Source organism: Theropithecus gelada, chromosome 4 (assembly GCF_003255815.1).
Source record: "Theropithecus gelada isolate Dixy chromosome 4, Tgel_1.0, whole genome shotgun sequence".
Lineage (NCBI taxonomy): Eukaryota > Metazoa > Chordata > Mammalia > Primates > Cercopithecidae > Theropithecus > Theropithecus gelada.
Window position 1 is genome coordinate 136865999 of NC_037671.1, and position 21952 is coordinate 136887950.

The following is a 21952-nucleotide window of genomic DNA, read 5'->3' on the forward strand; positions in this document are numbered from 1 at the left end:
GTAAAAGAAAACCATAAATGTAAGGTTCTAAGGAATATTCTCGAATAAGGGTTTTTTAAAATCTGATCATCCACATTTTTTATAGTAACAATTATAACAACTCTTGGCATATATAAAGCATTTATACTATGTCAAGCACTATGCTAAGCAGTCTATTTTATCTAATTTCATTACAGTAACAGTATGAGGTGTGAAGTAGGCATCAAGAAATTCTGTCAGTACCAGTTTATCTGCAGTCTGGGGATCTGTACCTTGCCCAAGGTCAAAGAGCTTGAAATTTCAACTTGGGACCATCAGACTGAAAACCTGCAATCTAAGACACTTTGCTGTGCTGCTTTCCTATTATGTCACCAAACATATGCACGCATAAGAAATTTCCTGGGGTCTGAACATTAATTTTAAGGTTGTCTAAAGCTCAAAAAATTACTTTCCTATTTTTTTTTTTTTTTTTTTTGTGGGATGAGAGTTACAAAAAACAATTCTATATGACTTGTCTCTTTAGACGTAACAGACACAAATACAGCATGCCCGGATAAATTTGAATTTCAGATGAACAGTGAAAACAAATTTTAGTATAAATATGTCCTCTGAAGTATTTGGGATGTGACAAAAATTCATTCATTATTTATCTGAAATTCACATTTGAGTGTCCTGCTATTTATCTGCCAATCTTACTCTTAAGTCAAGCATTTCATTCAGGGACTTTCCATGCTCAAAGCAACAGGTGGAGATAATGCTTCCCTGGGGTTAATTCCAAGCCTGTAGAGAAGCAAAGCCTTCCCATTGCATAAAATCCCTCCTGGTCTGGCTTCTCCCCAAGTTTCTGGGTATGAAGCTGACCACAAGCCACGCTCCCTCTTTCTCATGGAGGCTACATTTTATACCACAGTGAGAGGTTGGTATATTCTGACCCTGTCCATACTCTCTCTTTTTTGGGGCATGTGAATAGGGCTTACTCTGAAGAAGGAGCATGTTCATGCACCTTATTTTTAATCATCAATAATTAATAACTATAATTGTACTAACAACAGAATTCATAGCAATAATCCATGCATCAGTGATGTTAGAAATGGTGTCAATCCACATAAGTGTTTTAGTTGTACAGTTGCTGTAACCATAGCTATAGAGTGTGGTGTTTGTTAGGTCAATTGCTCCTTCCTTTCCCATGAACTTAGGTGACTTCATTTTCCTCCCTCTTAGCATCTCCCATGCAATGGACACGCTGTTGTCTGTTTCAGTTCAGGGGGCTCTTAAACCACTTGTTCTGGATTCATTTTCCTTTACCAGATCTCTACATTCCGGTTTTGTTTCCAACTTAAAAGCTATTGTAAGATACTCAAACAGCAGCTCTTTCAATACACATATTATCAATAGCGTATCCTGAGGCTTGATTTTCATGGAAACGTCTTGTTTCTGGAATACAATGGCTCATTTCTACTTAAGGTATCCTCTCAGCAGTTTCCTAACAGCTCCTTTCATGACCAGCCGCTCTCACTCACCCCTTCACCTTCCCTGCTGCAGAAGACTTCTTGTCTAATATGAGACAAAAAGCCTGCAGTAGTGTTCCCACTGTCCTAACGGCGCAGAGGAGCAGGAAGCCAGTGACAGGGCACACACGTTAAGTGCTGTGGCTTGACAAAATGACTACCGGGACACGCAAGTGGCAGAAGTCACCGACGTGCTACTGCAGTCCCCAGTGAGAGTCTAGCAGATGAACTCAGAGCACCAACACATGCACTCTCGCCCGTTTGAGCAGACACACTCCGAAGCCTCAACTTTCAACTCTCAACCTCCAAATGCAACTTACAAAGGAAAACTATTTCAAGTTTCCGAACTGACCTAGCCCAGGCGAAACTCTCAAGGCAATGGGGAGAGGAAATAGGCGGAGAGAGAGAAGGACGAGTGTGGCACAGCCCGCGGGGGCGCAGGTGCCCTAAAAGGGTGGCAATGGCAGGGACACTGTACCTCGGCAGCAGGCGGAAGGCGTCCCAGAGCCACGCGGGGCTCGCTCGTCTCAGGCGGGTCTTGCCTGCCAACCGCTGAGCTCCCTTCAATGTCAAAAGGAAAAGCGTTGTCGTCCCCGGACGCGGCGCGGGAGCAGGCAGCGCTCCAGAGGAGCCACAGAGGCAGGACCGAGCGCCAGGCTGAGCTCAAAGCCATTTCTCCGCTGACATCCAGCAGGGCTCGGGCGCTGTAGGTCTCCGTGGGTCCCCCGCGTGGTGCGGCGGTGCCTCGCTTATTTTCCCTCCAATCCGTGTGCAGTATCCGGAGGTGGCAGCGCAACCAGCAGCTTAGGAAAAAAGGGAAAGTGCTAGAGTAAGGGAGAGTCCCAGCCTCTCTCTCTCTCTTTCTCTCTCCCCTTCTCCCCTTCTGTCTCCCTCTCCCTCTCCCTCTTTCACTTTTTCTCTTTCTTCCAGAGGTTCTGGCTCAAGAACTTACAGATGGACGGAGCCTACAGTCCGGCATCAAAGGGCAGACGGATTGGGGTGAGCCCCGCCAGCGCCAGGCCACCTCCTCTCCCCGGCCGTTCGGTACTGGGGACTGCGCTGTCCTGGCTTCCTTCTCACATTCATTCTCACCACTCCCTTTTTACCTTCCACTTTCAGACCCTCCCACTCTAAGCTGGCTTTTCAGACACGGAGGTCCGCCTTTCCCTGCGGCCTTCCCTCCCCTCTCAGTTTGGAGCCCCTCCAAGGGCTCTAGAAGAATATTCAGCTTTTGTGACCGCTTCCTCACCACTCTTATTTATGTAGTCAAGGTACCGGATGTCTTATCTGTATTTATATAGATCTTTTATGTGGCCCCCGCTAGTTCGCAGGAAAGTGGGTGGAAAAGGGATTCCAGCGGCAGGAACCAGAGGTACATTATTTCTGAAGGCAGAGGGTCAGGATGCCCACTTTCTTGAGCACGGTTTTTCGGTTTTTTTTCTAGGGATAGACTGTTGCACTCTTTGTGATCCTATCTTCTCTGGAGATTCACTGGCCACCCCTCTTCCTCCCGAGAGTCCTCACCCAGAGGGCTTGGGAGAAGAATATCTTTCACTGCAGCGCTGGAAAATGACTTCATTACCCAAATGCATGAACTTTTATTTACAAAGAACATCTTGTTTTCATCCTAAAGAGGTGCTTTGTAAGGGACCCGGAACAAGGCTTGCAGTGTAGGAGCCTGTCAAATATACTGCCCACAGCCCCAGCCTCTTCCTCTTGGCCTGTAATCTCATGCCTACTACATCTGTCTGAATCATGTAACCTTTCCAAGACTTCAGGGTGAAGTTGGGCTACGGTTATGTCAGGGGTGCCCCTGTGGATGGGATAGTGTCTGCCACAGCTGATAGGTACCTTTGTTTACATTGGCTTCATAACGAGCTCTAAACATTTCCAGAAGATCCAACCATGGTTTAAAAATGGTCAGATAAGACAACCATAAAATGACACCCAGGTAAGCTTCTAGGTGAAATAAAGCATTTTTATATAATCTAATCATGAAATAAATAAATAAAGCCTTTTCATAAAACCTAATCATTAGCTCCATTTCATAGAACAAAAGTCATTTTATCTAAGCATAAGCAAAACCATTTATTTTGCACCTAACCTGTGCCAGATACTTGGCATGTGCTATTTATAGACCTCACAGCGTTCCTGCAAATACCATTAATCTCCTTTTATAGAAGAAGAAAGCGAGGTTCAGAGACACTAGGACATTTGCCCAAGGCGGCACAGCTGGTGGAAAGCAGAGATGGGATTTGGATCCGGGCCTCACTGATTTCAAAGCTCTCTTTTACTAATCTATATACACGACACTACAACTTCAAAATAAAGAGTATGAATTCAGAGGTGAAAGAAATAGTCACTTTTATTTTTTGAGTGCCTTCCATGTGCAAAAAAAAAAAAAAAAAAATCACGTGAATTGTCTCATTTAGGCCTGGGTGCAGTGGCTCATGCCGGTACTCCCAGCACTTTGGGAGGCCGAGGTGGGTAGATCATGAGGTCAGGAGTTCGATGCCAGCCTGGCCAATATGGTGAAACCCTGTCTCTACCAAAAATACAAAATTTAGCCAGGTGTGGTGGGAGGCACCTGTAGTCCCAGCTACTCGGGAGGCTGAGGCAGGAGAATTGCTTGAACCTGGGAGGTGGAGGTTGCAGTGAGCTGAGATTGCACCACTGACTCCAGCCTCGGCGACAGAGCAAGACTCCGGCTCAAAAAAAAAAAAAAAAAAAAAAAATTGTCTCATTTAATTTCATCTTGATGATAATCTTGTGAAGTAGGGATTGTCATACACATTTGGCCATGGGTAAGTGGTAAAATTACTACTATAGCCCAGGTAAATCTGATGGTAAGGTCTTTGATTTTAAATGATAAAATTGTATGATACAAAAGAACTGAAGCCAAAAGAAGCAAAAACAATTCTTAGAGATTCCAAAGTGATATTTTGATTTTTAAATATTAAAATAGTATTGCAAGGAATTATGAAACTAAATTATGATAATCTTCTTTTACATAGACTAGTTAACCTACTAAATTAAGTGGGAGAAGTTAAAAACATGTTTGGTTTAGTCGAGAGACTGATACTGGGAGAAAAGATGGCCAGACTCTGAGACAAAACAGATTATGCTCAATTATCCCAACCCACTCTCCCTTTAAAAGAACATTAAATAATAATAATATTAATTATATATGATATATATTAAATATTCTGACTTCAGATATAGATCTCTTCAGCACACCAAAACTCAAATATTTGTTTTCTGAAGGATTTCATCTTGTTCTTTACTAGCTGCCAATTAATCACACACTTTTAATTTAATCTGGACCCTCTTCTGTCTGCCTGCCCAGTGCTGGTAGGCCCAGTGCTGGTCTTCGTCCAAGACCTATGGACTTCTTATTTTTGGTTAAATATGTGCTTCCAGCTCTTCCTCTTCATCTTCTTTATGCGGGTACTATTATTATTTTTGAGGCAAAATGGCATAATACACAGGGGGATGAATTTTTGTATAAAATAAAGCAGGGTTCAAATCCTGGGTCTGCATGTAGTAGTTTTGGGAGCTTGGCATGTAACTTAGTCTCTCTGAAAGCTTCCTCTCCTGTAAAATGGGTATAATGATGCCTTTTTGTCATAGGTGTTTGAACTAGAGCAATTCCATCTTGAATAGGGGCTCGGTAAAATAAGACTGAGACCTCCTGGGCTGCATTCGGAGGAGGTTAGGTATTCTAACTCACTGGATGAGACAGGAGATCAGCATAAGATACAGGTCACAAAGACCTTGCTGATAAAACAGCATGCAGGAAAGAAGGCAGTCAAATCCCACCAAAACCAAGGTGGTGACCTTGGTTGTGCTCACTGCTCATTATACACTAATTATATTGCACTAGCATGCTGAAATACACTCCCACCGGCACCATGACAGCTTATAAATGCCATGGCAACATCAGGGAGTTACCCTACATGGTCTAAAAAAGGGAGGAACCCTTAGGTTCTGGGAGTTGCCGACTCCTTTCCCGGGAAACTCATGAATAATCCACACCCTGTTTAGCATATAATCAATAAATAACCATAAAAATAGGCAATCCGCAGCCCTTGGGGCTGCTCTGCCTATGGAGCCACCATTCTTTTATTCCTTTACTTTCTTGATAAACTTGGCTTCACTTAACTCTATGGACTCGCCTGGAAGTTTTTGTGGTGTGAGATCCAAGAACATTCTCTTGGGGTCTGGATTGAAACCCCTTTCCGGTAACATTTTCACTGAATTATTATGGGTAGTAAATGAAAGAATATAAATAAACATTAACACAGACCAGCACGGAGTCAGAGCTCAATAAATACCATTTAATTATACAATAAGCCCTCATTTAACATTTTCTATATATTCTTGGAAACTGCAACTTTAAGCAAAATAACATATAATGAAGCCAATTTCACCTTAGGCTAATTGATATAAATAAGATTTATTAAATTCCTATGACACAGTTCTGGTCACAAAAACATCACCAAACTTCTAAATAAAGACCAAAATGCTTATAATGGTAAATGTGAAAGTAAATGTGAGCTATACATACACTTCAGAAAGATGAACAAAAACCAGTAAATTATTTACCCAATGTTTGGTGAATCAGTGAGTGACAGCAATCATAGTGGTGGTGGGTTAAAGCAAGGAATAAATGTTTAAAAGCAAAAAATTGTAAGAAGTACCTCCTACCACCATGCAATTCAAAAAAACCCAACAACAAATAGGATGGGCTCGCTGAATGCTTCCATGCAGCACCGTTTATTGTCATGCGCCTGTATGATCATTGTAGACTTCATGAATTTTTATTTGATAATAATTTTTCTTCATTATTCATTTATTTTCCAACCTGCTTCTTCCAACTCAGAGTGTGGGGTAGCTGGAGTCCATCCTGGCAGCTCAGAGTTCAAGCTGGGGACACTGGACAGAAGGCCATCCCATTGCCGGGCGTGCTCACGCACACAGCCACACTCACTAAGACTGGAATCATGCAGACATACCAAGGAACGAGGACATCTTTGAGACGTGGGAGGAAACTGGAGTACCTGGAGAAAACCCACGTGGGAGAACATGCAAATTCCACACAGACAGTGGCTTCAGCCAGGAATTGATTTTTTTTTTTTTTTTCTCACCAATGTTATGACAAAGCAATGTTGAAAGAAACAGTGTTATTCTGGGACCTGCCTTACTATATTTTCAAATCTTAGGGAAGAACAAAATGACTATTCTAAAAGAGGAAAGGCAACCATTTTATTTATCCGGGTGTAGGTAACCTCCCATGTTTGAGAACAGCCATTCACATTTCTGGTTGCTACTGGGCCCTTCCTTGCATTAACCATGAATGAGGCAGTCATGGGCCACAGAGTCACAGGTCAAGCAGACGAGGAGAGAGCACGGCTGACTAATTTACAGCAAGTTAGAAGGCAGCAGAACCCTTTGGCGAGTTACCTCCTCACCAAAGGGCCACTCCCCGACCACCAAACGACTGAGTGTAGGAGGATTTTATCCCTGCCACCAGGACAACTGGGAAGCATTTCTGGTGCGGCTGCTTTCTTATCACGACTCTCCCTTTCTCTCCCTCCTGGGATTGGGGCTGGGTGTTCACCCAGTCCTTTCATGGCTGTCATCGTTTTTGGGACACCTAGCTGCCCCGTGATGAAAGGGGTGCTGCCCCCTTATCCACAATGCATGGAAGACAGCACAGGCATTCAGAGACGCTCACAGTGCCTCCAAGGACACTAAGCCAGTTAGTACAGACGAGGGCCCCCACACCATCCAACTCCCAGACCAATGCTTTCCCAACTAGGCCAAGCTATTTTTGGTTCTGGCAGCAGCAGATCTGATGGTTTTGAGGTTTTATCCAAAGAAGCTTCTGGAATTCCCTTTTGAGACCCCTAGTGCGGTAATCAGCAGATACATATCAGGGCTGCCTACTCCTTCAGAGCCTGGCTGTTAGGCCTGTCCTCAGCATCCAAAGCCCTAAGGAGGGTGTTACTAACACATCCCATGTGCCCTTCTGTAAATAGAAAGTCACGTCAGATGCTATTTTGAATTTGTAGGTGCTAATCTTGACATAACTAGACAGAGGATTGTTGTGGGGACTGTGTACTAGTGACAATAATTTTGTGATGAGATCAGTCAGAGAAGCAAGTATGAACTGAGCTATCCCCCACAATGAGGTCTCTAACTGGCACTCAAGTAGCAGGACTGGAAAGTGTAAGATGGCGATTCTTTTTTTCTGCCGATCCTGCTGTCCTCTCAGACCAAGATTCTCTTCTACGAACGACTCTGGTGGACGTTCAGGTTCTATGAGGAGGAGCAGCAGCGAGAGTGCTAGGAGGTGGATAGGGTTTAAAAGTTGTTCTTCGGGCCGGGCGCGGTGGCTCAAGCCTGTAATCCCAGCACTTTGGGAGGCCGAGGCGGGTGGATCACAAGGTCAGGAGATCGAGACTATCCTGGCTAACATGGTGAAACCCCGTCTCTACTAAAAATACAAAAAACTAGCCGGGCGCGGTAGCGGGCGCCTGTAGTCCCAGCTACTTGGGAGGCTGAGGCGGGAGAATGGCGTGAACCCGGGGGGCGGAGCTTGCAGTGAGCCGAGATCGCGCCACTGCACTCCAGCCTGGGAGCACAGCGAGACTCCGTCTCAAAAAAAAAAAAAAAAAAAAAAAAAAAGTTGTTCTTCTAGGCCGGGCGCGGTGGCTCATGCCTGTAATCCCAGCACTGGGAGGCCTAGGCAAGTGGATCACCTGAGGTCAGGAGTTAAAGACCAGCCTCTGGGATTACAGGCGTGAGCTGGGATTACAGGCGTGAGCCACCATGCCCAGCTGACTGTCAAGGAGTTTTTTTAAGAGTCTGGTAGGATCTGTAAGGAATGCAATGATTAACAGGAGTTCAAAGAGAAAGTGCAGAAATGCTCCTGATAAAATACATCGAAAAAGCCTTTTACCCAGATGCACTTCAAAGAGGAAGTGCAGAAAGGTTTCTGATAAAATATATCAAACAAGCCTTTGACCCAGGGGAGGTCAGGGAGGTTTGAGAAGAAGAGGGCAACCAGGCGAGTCTGAACTGATGGGAGGAGGGGAAGGATGGTGCTCCAGGAGTGAAATGCAGATGCAGAAGGACAGACAAGTCTGGGCGTGGTGGCTCCTGCCTGTAATTCCAGTATTTTGGGAGGCTCAGGCGGGCAGATCACCTGAGACCAGAAGTTTGAGACCAACCTGGGCAACATGGTGAAACTCCATATCTACGAAAACAAAAAAACAAACACCCCCCCCCCCCCCAAATATTAGCCAGGCATGGTGCTACGTGCCTGTAGTCCCAGCTACACGAGAGACTGAGGTGGGAGGATCACCTGAACCTCGGGTGGGAAGTCGAGGCTGCAGTGAGATCGCACCACTGGACTGCAGCCTGGGTGACAGAGTGAGACCTTGTCTTGAAAAACTAAAATAAAATAAACCAGAGGAACAGACACATCAGGGACCACGACGCCATGGGAAGGTGGGAAAGCCATGTGATTTCTAGATGCTCTCTGAGCCCCCCCCCGTTCACAGGGTACCGTCCCTGCTCTCAGGCCCACAGAGCCTGCAGGAAAAGAAAGGACTTCCCCAGCCTCCTACTGGTCTCTCAGCACTGCCCGTCAATCCCCGCCCAGTAAGTAACGGAGGATCCTTCCCCATTGCAAATCTGAACACTGGGAGCTGTTAGTCCTAGTATTTACAGCCTGAACAAAAACCCAATGAAACTGATGGGAGAAAGAACAACTTTTAAAAGGCCTCCATCCTCTCCTAGCACACTTGCTGTGCTGTTGCACCTCCTCAAACAGCCTGAACTTCCACCAAAGTCATTCATAAAAGAGAATCTCCATCTGAGAGGAGAATCAGCAGAAAAAGAGACACTGTCCCTCTTACACGTTTCATTCCCACCACTGAGTACCAGTTAGGGTACAGGGTGGGGGAGAGCTGGTGCCTGCGTCTCTAACTGATCTTACCATAAAATTGTCTTCACTGTTTTTTAGGTGAATAAATTTAAGCATAGGAATGACATGATCATATTTGCATTAACTTTCTTTTTTTTTTTTTTGAGACAGAGTCTTGGTCTGTTGCCCAGCGCAATCTCAGCTCACTGTAGTCTCTACCTCCTGGATTCTAGTGATTCTCCTGCCTCCCAAGTTGCTGGGATTACAGGCACACACCACCATGTCCAGCTAATTTTCTAATATATGTAATTTTAAATCTTACTATATTTACTTTATCTGGTATATTTGCAATTTTTATACAAAAGTTAGCTGGGCATGGTGGCATGCACCTGTAGTCCCAGCTACTCGGCGAGGCTGAGGCAGGAGAATCGCTTGAACCTGGGATGTGGAGGCTGCAGTGAGCCAAGATCACACCACAGCACTCCAGCCTGGGCAACAGAGCAAGACTCTGTCTCAAAAAAAAAAAAAAAAAGAAAAAGAAATTACATATATCAGAAAAGGTGGAAATAATTGTTACCAGAAATCATACTACTCTGGGGCAATAACTTACAACACTGAAAATGCCTTGGTGTAAATACCTTCAGACTTTTGTGACACCTATATTAATGTATCCTATCTATTTTTATACTTTATATATTTTATTATATATTATATATATGTTTCGTACATATTCATTTTGTCTATTCCATCTTTTTTTTTTTTTTTTTACAAAAATGAATCCAACCGTACGTAATATATGTCAACTTATTGCAGCGTTCAGATTTGAATTTTGGGAAGACCTTCTGGTGTGGATGGGGCCTGGAATTGAGGGCAGTGCTAACAGACCAGTTAGGAGGCTGGAAAAGCCCTTGCTTCTCATGCAAGCTCTGTTAACCCCAAGGGCAGGGACTGTACTCATGAACAGGGGATGATAGTAGCAATGAGTGGGTTGGCCTGATGGAGAGTGAAACAAACAGATGAGAGCCTGATCTAACAAGGATTATTGACCAGCCTCTGCTGTGGCCATCCCTTTGGGTCTAATAGGATAATTACTTCATCAGCCCTAAAGGAAAGTGATAGATGCTCCCGGTAATGTATTCAATAGAGAACAGCTGGTGTCAACATCAATTAGCTCAGCTGATGAGACCAATATAACATAGGAGCTCCTGGGACTTGTTAATGAAATGATATAATTAAGAAGAATGGAACAACTTTCAAAAAAGGAGGCCTAAGAAACTGACTTTTGCATCTGTACATCCACCCCCACTCCCAGTACCACAAAGGAACTGTCCATTAAGATCAGGATTGCTGTCAGCATGGTGGGAAGATACACAAAATGAAGTGTTAAAATCTGTTCTAACCTGCTCTGTGTGAGCAGCTGTAGAAACTAGTCTGTGAGATTTTAACTCAAAAGCTCTATAATGGAAAGTGCATCCTGGACGTGCTCTCTTTAGGAAACCAACTGACTTCAGAAGAAACTTTGGAAGTAGAGAGGGCATAACCATAATAGTGCTTCAAATTTTCACAGTGCCTTACGATTTGAAATTGATATATGGTTCTTTCTCCTTCTACAAGTGAGAATGATCTAGCTTTAAATGCCAAGTGTAGCCTCCAGACCTTTAGGAGAAAGATTCCTGTATCACTGTCCACCACATCCCTTATTCCTTGAATATTTAATAATCGAATTAAGATGTTAAATTCACCATCCATTCATTCAACAAATATTTTTCAAATATCTACTTTGCAAGCTGCATTTTTCTAGGCTCCGTAGCAAAAAAGAAATCAGACAAAAATGCCTGCCTTCGTGGAGTTTACATCTAACTGAAGAAAGGTAGAAGAGAGATAAAGAATAAGCAATCAGATAAGAGAAATAGTAGGTCACATGGTAAATACTTTGGAGAAAAATAGAGCAGAGAGGGTGTGGGGGTGGTAGAACATGCAAGCTGAGAAAAGTGGGATGAAACTATTTTAAATTGGGTCATCAGGGCCAGGTGCGGCCCTGCACTTCGGGATGCCGAGGTGGATGCATCACTTGAGGTCAGGAGTTCGAGACCAGCTTGGCCAACATGGCGAAACCCGGTCTCTATTAAAAATACAAAAATTAGCCAGGCATGGTGGCTCACGCCTATAATCCCAGTTATTCAGGAGGCTGAGGCACAAGAATCTCTTGAACCTGGGAGGCAGAGGTTGCAGTGAGCCGAGATGGCACCACTGCACTATAGCCTGGGTGACAGGGCAAGACGCTGTCTAATAATAATAATAATAATTGGGTCATCAGGGAGGCCTCACTGACAAGACAATATCTGAGCAGAATCTGGGATGTGAGGGGGCAAGCCAGGCAGCTATTAATGTAGAGGAGCAGGGCAGAGAGAAGAAACAGGAACTGAGTAATGGAAAGGAAGAAGGTACTTCTCTCATTGAGGAATAGACTAGAATGAAGTGTTAGAGGTAAAGCATAGCTGGAGATAAAGTCAGAAATGTAGAGGCTGTGGGGAGGATGATTACATAGCTCCTTCGGGATCATTGTGTACAAAGACTTTGGCTTCTTCTCTGAGTGAGTGGGGAAGAATTTGGAGGGTCTTGTGCAGAGAAGTGACATGATCTGACTTATTCCGTCTGTGATGTGGGGAGTAGACTGTAGTGAAAGAGGTAAGGGAAGAGGCAGGGAGGCTATTTAAAGGCTATTGCAATAATACAGTTGAGCCACGATGATGACTTGGGTTAGGATGTTGGGATTATATATGAAAAGTAGTTGAATTCTTGATTTATTGTGAATGTGAAATCAATGGGATTTGCTGGATATAGGGAATGAGAGTAAGAAAGAAATCCAGGCTGATGTACATATTTTGTCCTGAGCAGACTGTAATGACGAATTTGCCATTACTAGAATGTGAAAGACTATAGGAAGAGCAGGTCAGGGTAATGGAGACACGAAGAGTTTAGTTTTGAGCAACACTTTTTTGAGGCTGGGTGCAGTGGCTCACGCCTGTAATCCCAACTCTTTGGGAGGCCGAGGTGAGGGGATCATGAGGTCAGGAATTTGAGATCAGCCCGGCCAACATAGTGAAACCCCATCTCTACTAAAAGTACAAAAAAATTAGCCTGGTGTGGTGGCATGTGCCTGTAGTCCCAGCTACTTGGGAGACCGAGGCAGGAGAATCTCTTGAACCTAGGAGGCAGAAGTTGCAGTGAGCCGAGACTGTGCCATTGCACTCCAGTCTGGGTGACAGAGTGAGATTCCCTCTCAAAAAAAAAAAAAAAAAAAAAAAAGGCCTTTTTTGAAATCCCACTCAGATCATATTCTTACTAAGAATTCCTTACTGTATTCCTTACTTAAAGATACTCATTTTTAAACATTATATATCCATAATATGTAAGGCATCTTTTTTTTTTTAAATTTTTTTAACTGGGATCTATTATGTGCATGGAACTATAGATAAAACTAGAGGACATCCTTATAGTCTAGTAAGAAAGATTTGTAGCATGAACTTCAGTACCGGCAATTCAAATCACCCAGTGCTCAAGATGGGCAAAAGTCCATTGCCTTTGGGGGAGAAAGCAGGAAGGGATCCCTTTGAACTCCATGAGAAAAGGAGGCATTAAAGATTTGAGCTGGGGCCAGGTGAAGTGAGTGGCTCATGCCTGTAATTCCAACATTTTGGGAGGCCAAGGCGGGCAAATTGCTTGAGCTCAGGAGTTCAAGACCAGCCTGGGGAACATAGTGAGATTCTGTCTCTATAAAAAATATGAAAATTAGCTGGATGTGGCAGCTAATTTTTAATTAGCCTGTGGTCCCAGCTACTCAAGAGGCTGAGGTGGGAGAACTGCTTGAGCCCAGGAGGTCAAGACTGCAGTAAGCCGAGATCATACCACTGCACTCCAGCCTGGGAGACAGAGGAGACCCTGTTAAAAAAAAAAAAAAAAAAAAAGATTTGAGCTGGATATCTACACATGTATAGGAATTAGATGTAGGAAGATCGGTGGGGAAGGTGGACAAGGAAAGGAATTTCTGGCAAATGGAACAGCATAGGCTCAGGTGTAGAAATGGGAAAACACATTCATGTTTAGGCAAAGGCAAGTTGATAGATGGCTGAGCGTCGCACAAACCTGGCTTGGGTGAATAATGGGAGATAATATAGAATAGGTAGGTATGGCCTGATTACTTTATAGTTTGCTGCTAGGAGAAAGAGAGATCACCAGAGAGTTAAGAAGGGTTCATTGGATAACTCTGTGGAGGTTGCACTGCAGTGGAGAGAGACTGGAGGCTGGTCCAGCTGGGAGATTGCTGCAGTAATAATGTAGGTCTCAAGGGGGAATAACATTTATGAACTGTCACTGTCCCCTGAATACAATGTCCCATCCCTGGATTAATCCAGGTGTAATGCAGACATCTAATTTTGTAAAACCACTATTTCCTTGACAGTGACATAAATTTTAGCTTGAATAGACTCAGTCAATGGAATAATAGGCCAAGAAAGAAGGCAATGCTTGATACTGCTGCTTCCCAACCAACACACACTGTGTGGCATTTACCAAGCCACAGTCTGGCTCCTCTGCCAGGGAAAGGTGTTGCCTGACAGCAATTCCTATGACATAGCTTCTTCCTCTTTTTTTTTTTGGGGGGGGGGGACAGGAAGTAAGGGGGGCAGCACTATGGAAGCCCTTGTGAGTGCAGGGGTCTTCTGGAAGGAGGAGTTCTCATTCTATGGAGAGAGCTTCCAAAGGTGGACAGCTTTTTTTTTTTTTTCTCTTTTATGTGGAAGAGAGACTTTGTTGCCCTTGGAGCTGTTGACAAGTCCTGGGAGAAGCCAGGTTTAGCAGAAACTGACCCTACAGAAGGCAGAGTGGAAGGAGAAGAGACAATGGGTCCCAGAAGATGATATTTAGCTGTAGAATCTGAACTTTCCAATTTCACAAGTCCAAAAATACCCTTTATTGCCAAGTTGAGTTAGATTTTCTGTTACAACAAAAAGGTTTCTAACTGATACAAGAACAGTAGGAATTTGAGAAACATATGGTTTTGGAAGAGACTGTGATGAGTGAATCAGTGAGAAATAGGAGGTGGTTTGTGGAAAAGAAATGTCTTTTGGAGGAAGTCCTCAAGAAAGCAAAACTAGTATACAGAATATCTTGATTTTCCACAATTCATTGATCTGTAGACATTTATTTACTTATTTATTTATTTTAGCAGGAGTCTCACTCTGTCGCCCAGGCTGGAGTGCAGTGGCGCGATCTCTGCTCACTGCAAGCTCCGCCTCCCGGGTTCACGCCATTCTCCTGCCTCAGCCTCCCGAGTAGCTGGGACTACAGGCGACCGCCACCATGCCCGGCTAATTTTTTGTATTTTTTTAGTAGAGACGGGGTTTCACCGTGTTAGCCAGGATGGTCTCCATCTCCTGACCTCGTGATCCACCCGTCTCGGCCTCCCAAAGTGCTGGGATTACAGGCTTGAGCCACTGCGCCCGGCCAACATTTATTAAAAGAGAAGTTAGATGTTAAAAACTCAGCCTATGGATTCAGACTGTGAACCTGTGTATTGTAGTTTGTTTTTATAGCCTTCAGTTCTCCAACTTAATCAGCTCTGTGAACTCTAGAAGTTATTTCATTCTCAAAACCTCAGCTGCTGCATCTGTAAAAAGGGAACAGTACCTATCTCATAGAGTTTTTGTGACTGTAAAATAAGATCATGTATGAAAATTGCCCAGAATAATGCCTGGCACATAGAGAATGCTTAATAAACTTTAGCTGCCATTATTATTGCTACTACTACTAATATTAATACTTAGATGACTAATATGTTCTGGAGAAAACTAGAAGACAGAGAGGTAGGTTGATAACTATAAAATTAATAGAATTTTCTGTTACCTATAGCATAATGCATAAGTATTCTTGTTTTCTTTCAGTTGTTTTAATATTCAGAAGCTGTAACAACAATTATAGATGCATTATTATCAACGTGGTATGTAATATTTGTTAAGATTTCTCAGAGGCTGCTCACCAGGCTGCCACATGGTTACAGTCTCATTAGGGGCCGGAGACAACATCTAGCCCTTGACTATAGGTCCCATCTTAATTCTTAGCACCATCCAGATAATTCACGGCGTCAGCCACTCTATCCTTAGTTACCTGGCTCTTTCAGTCCATAGTGATTTTAGTATGGAGTCCTCTGTCCTTAACAAACTCAGTTCTGTATTTGAATTTCATCTGTAGACTCAGATGTAGTAAAACTCCCTAGGAATAAGTGCCTAAAAATGAATAGGCTTTTCTAGGAGACTGGACGATAATTTGGGGGACAGTTTTCTCTCTGGCATTGTCAGGCACTCAGATTCAGACTCTATAATTACCAAAGGTTTTTCGAATTATGGCATTTTACATTGGTTTTAATTTTTCATCATTTTGAGTATGCAGACTACTATCACCGACATTGTCTCAAATAATTCTCCTGACCCCTCTGTGAGGTGAGCATAACTATCCAACTTGAAGCGGAGAAACAGAGTCATGGGCGAGCAGTGGAAAATGACCCAGTGACTGGTCTTCAGGCTCCCAGGCTGATGTGATTTCTTCCCATCACTCCTGACTCCTGAAGTTATCAACCTTTGACATTTTAAACTTTACAACCCAACTTAAGTAACAACTGAGCAGCAAGCATACAAAGACAGCAGTGTTCAAAATTTCTGGTCATCAGATTTTGAGGATGAATTCATGTATTATCATTCTTAAATTAATAATTATTAGAAAACCGGTGGCTCACACCTGTAATCTTAGCACTTTGGGAGGCCGAGGCGGGCAGATCACGAGGTCAGGAGATCGAGACCATCCTGGCTAACACCGTGAAACCCTGTTTCTACTAAAAATACAAAAAATTAGCCGGGCGCGGTGGCAGGCGCCTGTAGTCCCAGCTACTCGGGAGGCTGAGGCAGGAGAATGGCGTGAACCCGGGAGGCGGAGCTTGCAGTGAGCAGAGATGGTGCCACTGCACTCCAGCCTGCGCGACAGAGTGAGACTCCGTCTCCAAAACAAAACAAAACAAAACAAAATTATTAGAAAACAAGAACACCAATGACAAGAAGTCAATTGTGGGCTAGAGGGAGAGAAGGATCATATGATTGGAAGGAGGCATATTTCATCTTTAAATAATTGAATAAAAGTGAAAGCTTGCTTTCCCTGTCTTTATTAACTAGGATGTTGGAGCACTGAGAATTTAAACACTGGGCTTGCCATGGCTCAGGCTTGTAGGGAAGAGATCTTCCTGGTGAATATGCTTATGTTTCAAAAACCTTGAAATGAGCATTTCCTCCAGCCAGCTACTAAAAATGGGCCTGTGGCATTTCTGTGCTTAATTCAACTGGATAGCCTTTGGGAAAGGGCTGGTGCAATTTTTAATCTGGTGTTATGATGAGTGATGAAGAACAGTTCCATCGAGGGCATGGGACAGAGCACACGGAGGAGAAAAGGCCCTGGACTGGGGCCTGGAAACCTGGTATTCTCGTCCCAGGGCTGTCTCTTGTGAGCCACCGTCTTGAGCTAGTTTCTTAAGCTGCCTGGCTTTCACTTTCCCCACTCTATGAAAATGAAAAGTGAGACAAGATGGTCCTGGGGTCCCATTCAGCTTCAAAGCCCTGATGTTCTGGGAAAGCACCTATCCCCAGACACTGTTCTGGCCATGGCCAAGAGCAGATGGATGGTTTAGAAAGCAACACATAGAGGACTATTCCATGGCATTACCTGCTGAGATCATTAAACCCAGGGTCTGGTAATTTGTGCCCAAAGCTATATTTTAGGTGCCGAAAAAAGCCTGTGGACAGTTCATGTAACACATTAAATGCAACAAAAGGAAGATAAATATGAGTTATTACTTTAAACTGCCAGATTCAGAACTGTAGGCCAGAAAAGAGATAATGCTGCTTGAGACCACAAAAGGAAAAGAATTAGGAAATACATCTCCTGTCCTGGATTTACTCCTCTATGATACAGCCCTCCACTGGCATTGTGGTGTGTGCTTCCTGGAACAACAGGCCATCAAATCATGTAGTGCCACACATGGAAAAAGACCAGACAGACTACACAGGACACTGCAACAGGAACTTGTGACTCTACCAGCAGAACAGGGTAGTGCTTCTCAGCCGTTAGTTCACCTGCAGGGGAAAAAAATAAAACAAAACAAAACAAAACAAAAAACCTTTATTGAGTAACAAGTGTTTCAATGAAGTTGAATTTTATTTTCTTTATTTAGCCTCTATTGTTCTTAGCTGTGAATGATGTTATTCTTGCTATTTGCAAAGACCCTAAATGTACTAGGTTGGTGCAAAAGTAATTGCTGTTTTTGCCATTGAAAGTAACAGCAAAACCTGCAGTTACTTTTGCATCAACCTAATATAATTACAAACGGTAAAAAGCAAAAGCGAGAACTATGACAAAATGTACGTGAACTCCACAAATCCAAGGCCAAGTGTAGACACAAGCCTGGCTGAACTGTGTAGGACAGGGAGCACCTGCTTGTTGCAGGATGCTGAGGAACATGGAAGATTAGTATGTATGTAATTTTAGCTGTCGATTCCTTGCTTATTCATTAATTTTACATAATCTATGACATAGACTAAGTAGAACCCAATCTTTCCTAGGAAATGTTCTTATTTAACCCTATGAAATAGCTGTGAAACCCAGATCATTAAGCAGTTTTGAGTAGCAGCTATGTCCAAAGTAGGACACAGGCAAACCCAACCCTTCTGGTCTACGTGTAACACAGTCATGAGGACAAACCCACAACAAGAAAAGAAATTTAAAAATAAACAGAAAACCACAAGCCAGGAGCGTTAAAACACAAAGCAATCACACAGAGATCAGAGGAACATTGTCTGTGCCTTCCGTCTCCCCACTCCCAGCCCTTTTAATAACTTAAACAGTTGTCTCTGATCCTTCCTTGGATGGTGGACAATACCAAAAGCTGAGATCCACCCTCCACCCTGGCAATTCCATTACTGCATCATGGCTGGACATCTGAAACAGTCTGGGAATAGCCAGCTGGTTCTAGGCAGAAGGCCCAGTATCAACAGTGTGTCTGATGGGCAGCTGGAAGAAGGCTGGTGAGTGACTGAGCCTCTATTCCATAAACAACTGGCAGGATGTTTTAGCCTTTATCAGCCACTGCCTTAATGATGGGCTGAGCTGCTAATAAAACCTACTCAAAATGGTAGGTCACAGTCCACCCCCAGGATCCTGGGAATTAGCAGACATTTTGATTTCATGTTTAAATAAGCCAATGGGTACTGCTTTTACAATTGAGGCAACACTTCTATCCCCTTACCTAATAGTAACATTAGCAAAGCTATGACGCTTTAGATGAAAGCCAGTGGCCTATCATTTGAGTCAATCAGTCACTCCAACAGTCACTCTGTTGGTCATCAGTGTAACAACCAGTATCTCAGTTTGCTGCCATTTTCCTAAGCTCGGAATTTTTCTCATTAGCTGACAAGTTTCAGCTTATCATTCTGTCATTTATTACTATGAAACACTTTTTACCCCCCAGGACTCACCACCAGGCCCTTTCACCATCTTGTCTACTCCCCACTCCCTTTTCCTGCTTCTGCTGTCATTTATAGGCTGCCTGGCATTGACACAGAATGCCATGGAATAGTATGGACTTAATGCCACTATTCCTTGGTTTTAGGCTTATCAGGGTCCTCACAAATGCCTGGCAATCCATCTATTCATCTGTTTTGAATTTTTTTTGCATATTTTTAGAAGCTGTCATACTGGACTGGCACTGTCACTCTCAAATTGTGTTGTTTGGTAAGTCCTTTAACATCCTCTTCTGTAAAGTGGGTGGTTGGACTGAATGGTCTTCAAAGTCTCCCCAGATGTAAAACAGAGGTCATGTTCTGGACCTTCTCAGTCTTCCTCAGATGTCAGTCCTTCCCCACTACCCTTATTCTCATGGACAACCCTGGCTCCTGCTTTATTGAGACACATGCTTTTGTTCCCTATTTTGACTCCTTCCTGTAACTTCTCTGTCATTCACTACTCTCTTTCAGGAAGAGCCTTTGCACATGACTCTTGCAAAGGCTAACTTATCCTGCTGCACTCTTTTTCCCTTTTCTTCAGTGATTTTATATATTTTCTTGATAGATTGAAATTATGAATAAAATTCATATTTGGAAAAGTTTACTAATACATAATTCATTAAAAAAATTACTTCTCATCCAATCCTACTCTATAAAGATAACTATTTTAATTTGCTGGGTGTTCTTCCAGAATGTTTACATATATGTATCACATTTATCCAATATATATATGATATATATCTGTTATATAATGTTTTATATATATATGTTTTAAATATATATCTGTAAAACAAATGTTAATCACATTATACATGCTATTCTGCAACATATTTTAAAAACTCAACATTCTATTTCATCCAATAGGTATTTATTGAACACTTACTAACTGTGGGTCAAGCTCTATGCCAGGGCATGGATATACAAGGATGAGAAATACAAGGATGAGAAAGCAGATACGGTCCCTGCCACAGTGGAACTCACAATGCAGTGGAGGGATATTTTGAGTTTCATTCCATTTTTGTACGTACACATTTTGCTCATTGTTTCTAGTAATTGCTTGGTGTTCTGTAGAAGAGGTTTACCATAATTTACTTAAACATTTGTCTATTGAAGGACACTTGGGTTCTCCATTTTTTCCTATTGCAACTAATATAATGAATATCCTTGAATATTTGCATGAGTTTTTTTGTGGGATAGAATCATATTACTGAAATTGCCTGGGTAGAAGGCAATTTACAATTTTATGCATATATATGAATATACATATTTAAAATTTCAGTATTTTCACATTACTTTATAAAAAGGCTGTAGCAATTTATCTTCCAACATTAACAGCCAGACTTCTGACCCCAGTCCCCGCATCTTCTTTGAAATTTTAATTATCAACTATTCTCCCTTTGACTTGCATCCACAATCACTCCGTTAACCTATAAAAAAGCTTAGGCAACCCTGCCCCTTAAAAATGAGAAAATTCCCTCTATTCTGCAATTTCTTTCTGTCTTTTCTTTCTTTTTTTATTTTTTTGAGACAAAATCTCACTCTGTCATCCAGGCTGGAGTGCAATGGCGTGGTCTTGGCTCATTGCAACCTCCACCTCCCGAGTTTAAGCAATTCTCCCTCCTCAGCCTCCCTAGTAGCCGGGACTACAGGGGCTTGTTTTTTTTTATTGCTTTAATTTTTTTTGTATTTTTAGTAGAGACGAGGTTTCACTATGTTGGTCAGGCTAGTCTCGAACTCCTGACCTTCTGATCCGCTCACCTCGGCCTTCCGAAGTGCTGGGATTACAGGCGTGGGTCACCACACCTGGCCTGTGATTTCTTAAGTTACCTATCTTTCTCATTCCCTCTTGGCCATTACTCCCTCAATTCGTAACCCTTTCTATAAGGTTTAGGTTCTCATCGTAATGCCAAAATGCTCTCAAGGAGCTCCCCAGTCACCTCAAATCACTACATCCAGTGAGGGCTTAGTCTTTTTAATCCCCATGTAGCGTTTTTTTCCTTCTCGAGACCTTCTCTTCTACAGAAGCATTCTTCTCTTTTTCTCTTCTTAGCTTTCTGATGTGGCCCCCTTAATACAGGGAGACATTCTGCCTTTGGCATTCTTTCTTCTCCCTTTATCATTTCCTCCGGATCTGATTACTGACCTGGCTTTCATTATTGCTTCTGTACGTGACTGAACTCTTCATCTCTGGTCAAGGCCATTCTAATAAGCTCTAGACCTGAATTTCCAACTGCAGAAATATTATACCCGAAAGACACCCTTGCACCAATCTCAGTATGCTCAGAATGGAATTCATTTTCTCTACCTGAAACCTTCCTTATGCTTTTGTGTGTGTGTGTGTGTGTGTGTGTGTGTGTGTGTGATGGAATCCTGCTCTGTCACCAGGCTGGAGTGCAGTGGCACGATCTCAGCTCACTACAGCCTCTGCCCCCCGGGTTCAAGCAATTCTCCTGCCTCAGCCTCCCAAGTAGCTGGGACTACAGATGCGTGCCACCACGACTGGCTATTTTTTTTTTTTTTTTTGTATTTTAGTAGAGATGGAATTTTACCATATTGCCCAGCCTGGTCTCAAACTCTTGAACTCAGGCAATCCGCCCACCTGGGCCTCCCAAAGTGCTAGGATTACAGGCGTGAGCCACCGTGCCTTCCTTCCTTCCTTCCTTCCTTCCTTCCTTCCTTCCTTCCTTCCTTCTTTTCTTTNCCTTCCTTCCTTCCTTCCTTCCTTCCTTCCTTCCTTCCTTCCTTCCTTCCTTCCTTCCTTCCTTCCTTCCTTCCTTCCTTCCTTTCTTCCTTCCCTCCCTCTTGCCCTCCCTTCTTTCTTCCTTCCCTCCCTCCCTCCTTTGCTTTTTTCTTCCTGCCTCCCTCCCTCCTTTCTCTCTTTCTTTCCCTTCCTTCCTTCCTTCCTCCCTCCCTCCCTCCCTCCCTCCCTCCCT

General features: G+C 43.2%; 1 protein-coding gene across 5 annotated transcripts in view; it reads right to left on the reverse strand.

Annotated features, from left to right (window-relative positions):
• The window catches only part of LAMA4 (laminin subunit alpha 4), a 149089-nt gene extending 146375 nt beyond the window's left edge, over positions 1-2714 (reverse strand). For 2 of the 5 annotated variants that reach the window (XM_025381901.1, XM_025381898.1), the window contains exons 1-2: positions 2457-2713; positions 1966-2290 (exon numbers count right to left, since the gene is read on the reverse strand). In XM_025381901.1, coding sequence (XP_025237686.1) covers positions 1966-2160 — 195 coding nt within the window. In that variant the 5' untranslated portion in view covers positions 2161-2290; positions 2457-2713. Of the gene's footprint in view, positions 1-1965; positions 2291-2439 lie in introns of all 5 variants that reach the window. The other 3 variants (XM_025381900.1, XM_025381899.1, XM_025381897.1) reach the window with 3 other exon arrangements.
• Between the last annotated feature and the right edge of the window lie 19238 nt (positions 2715-21952).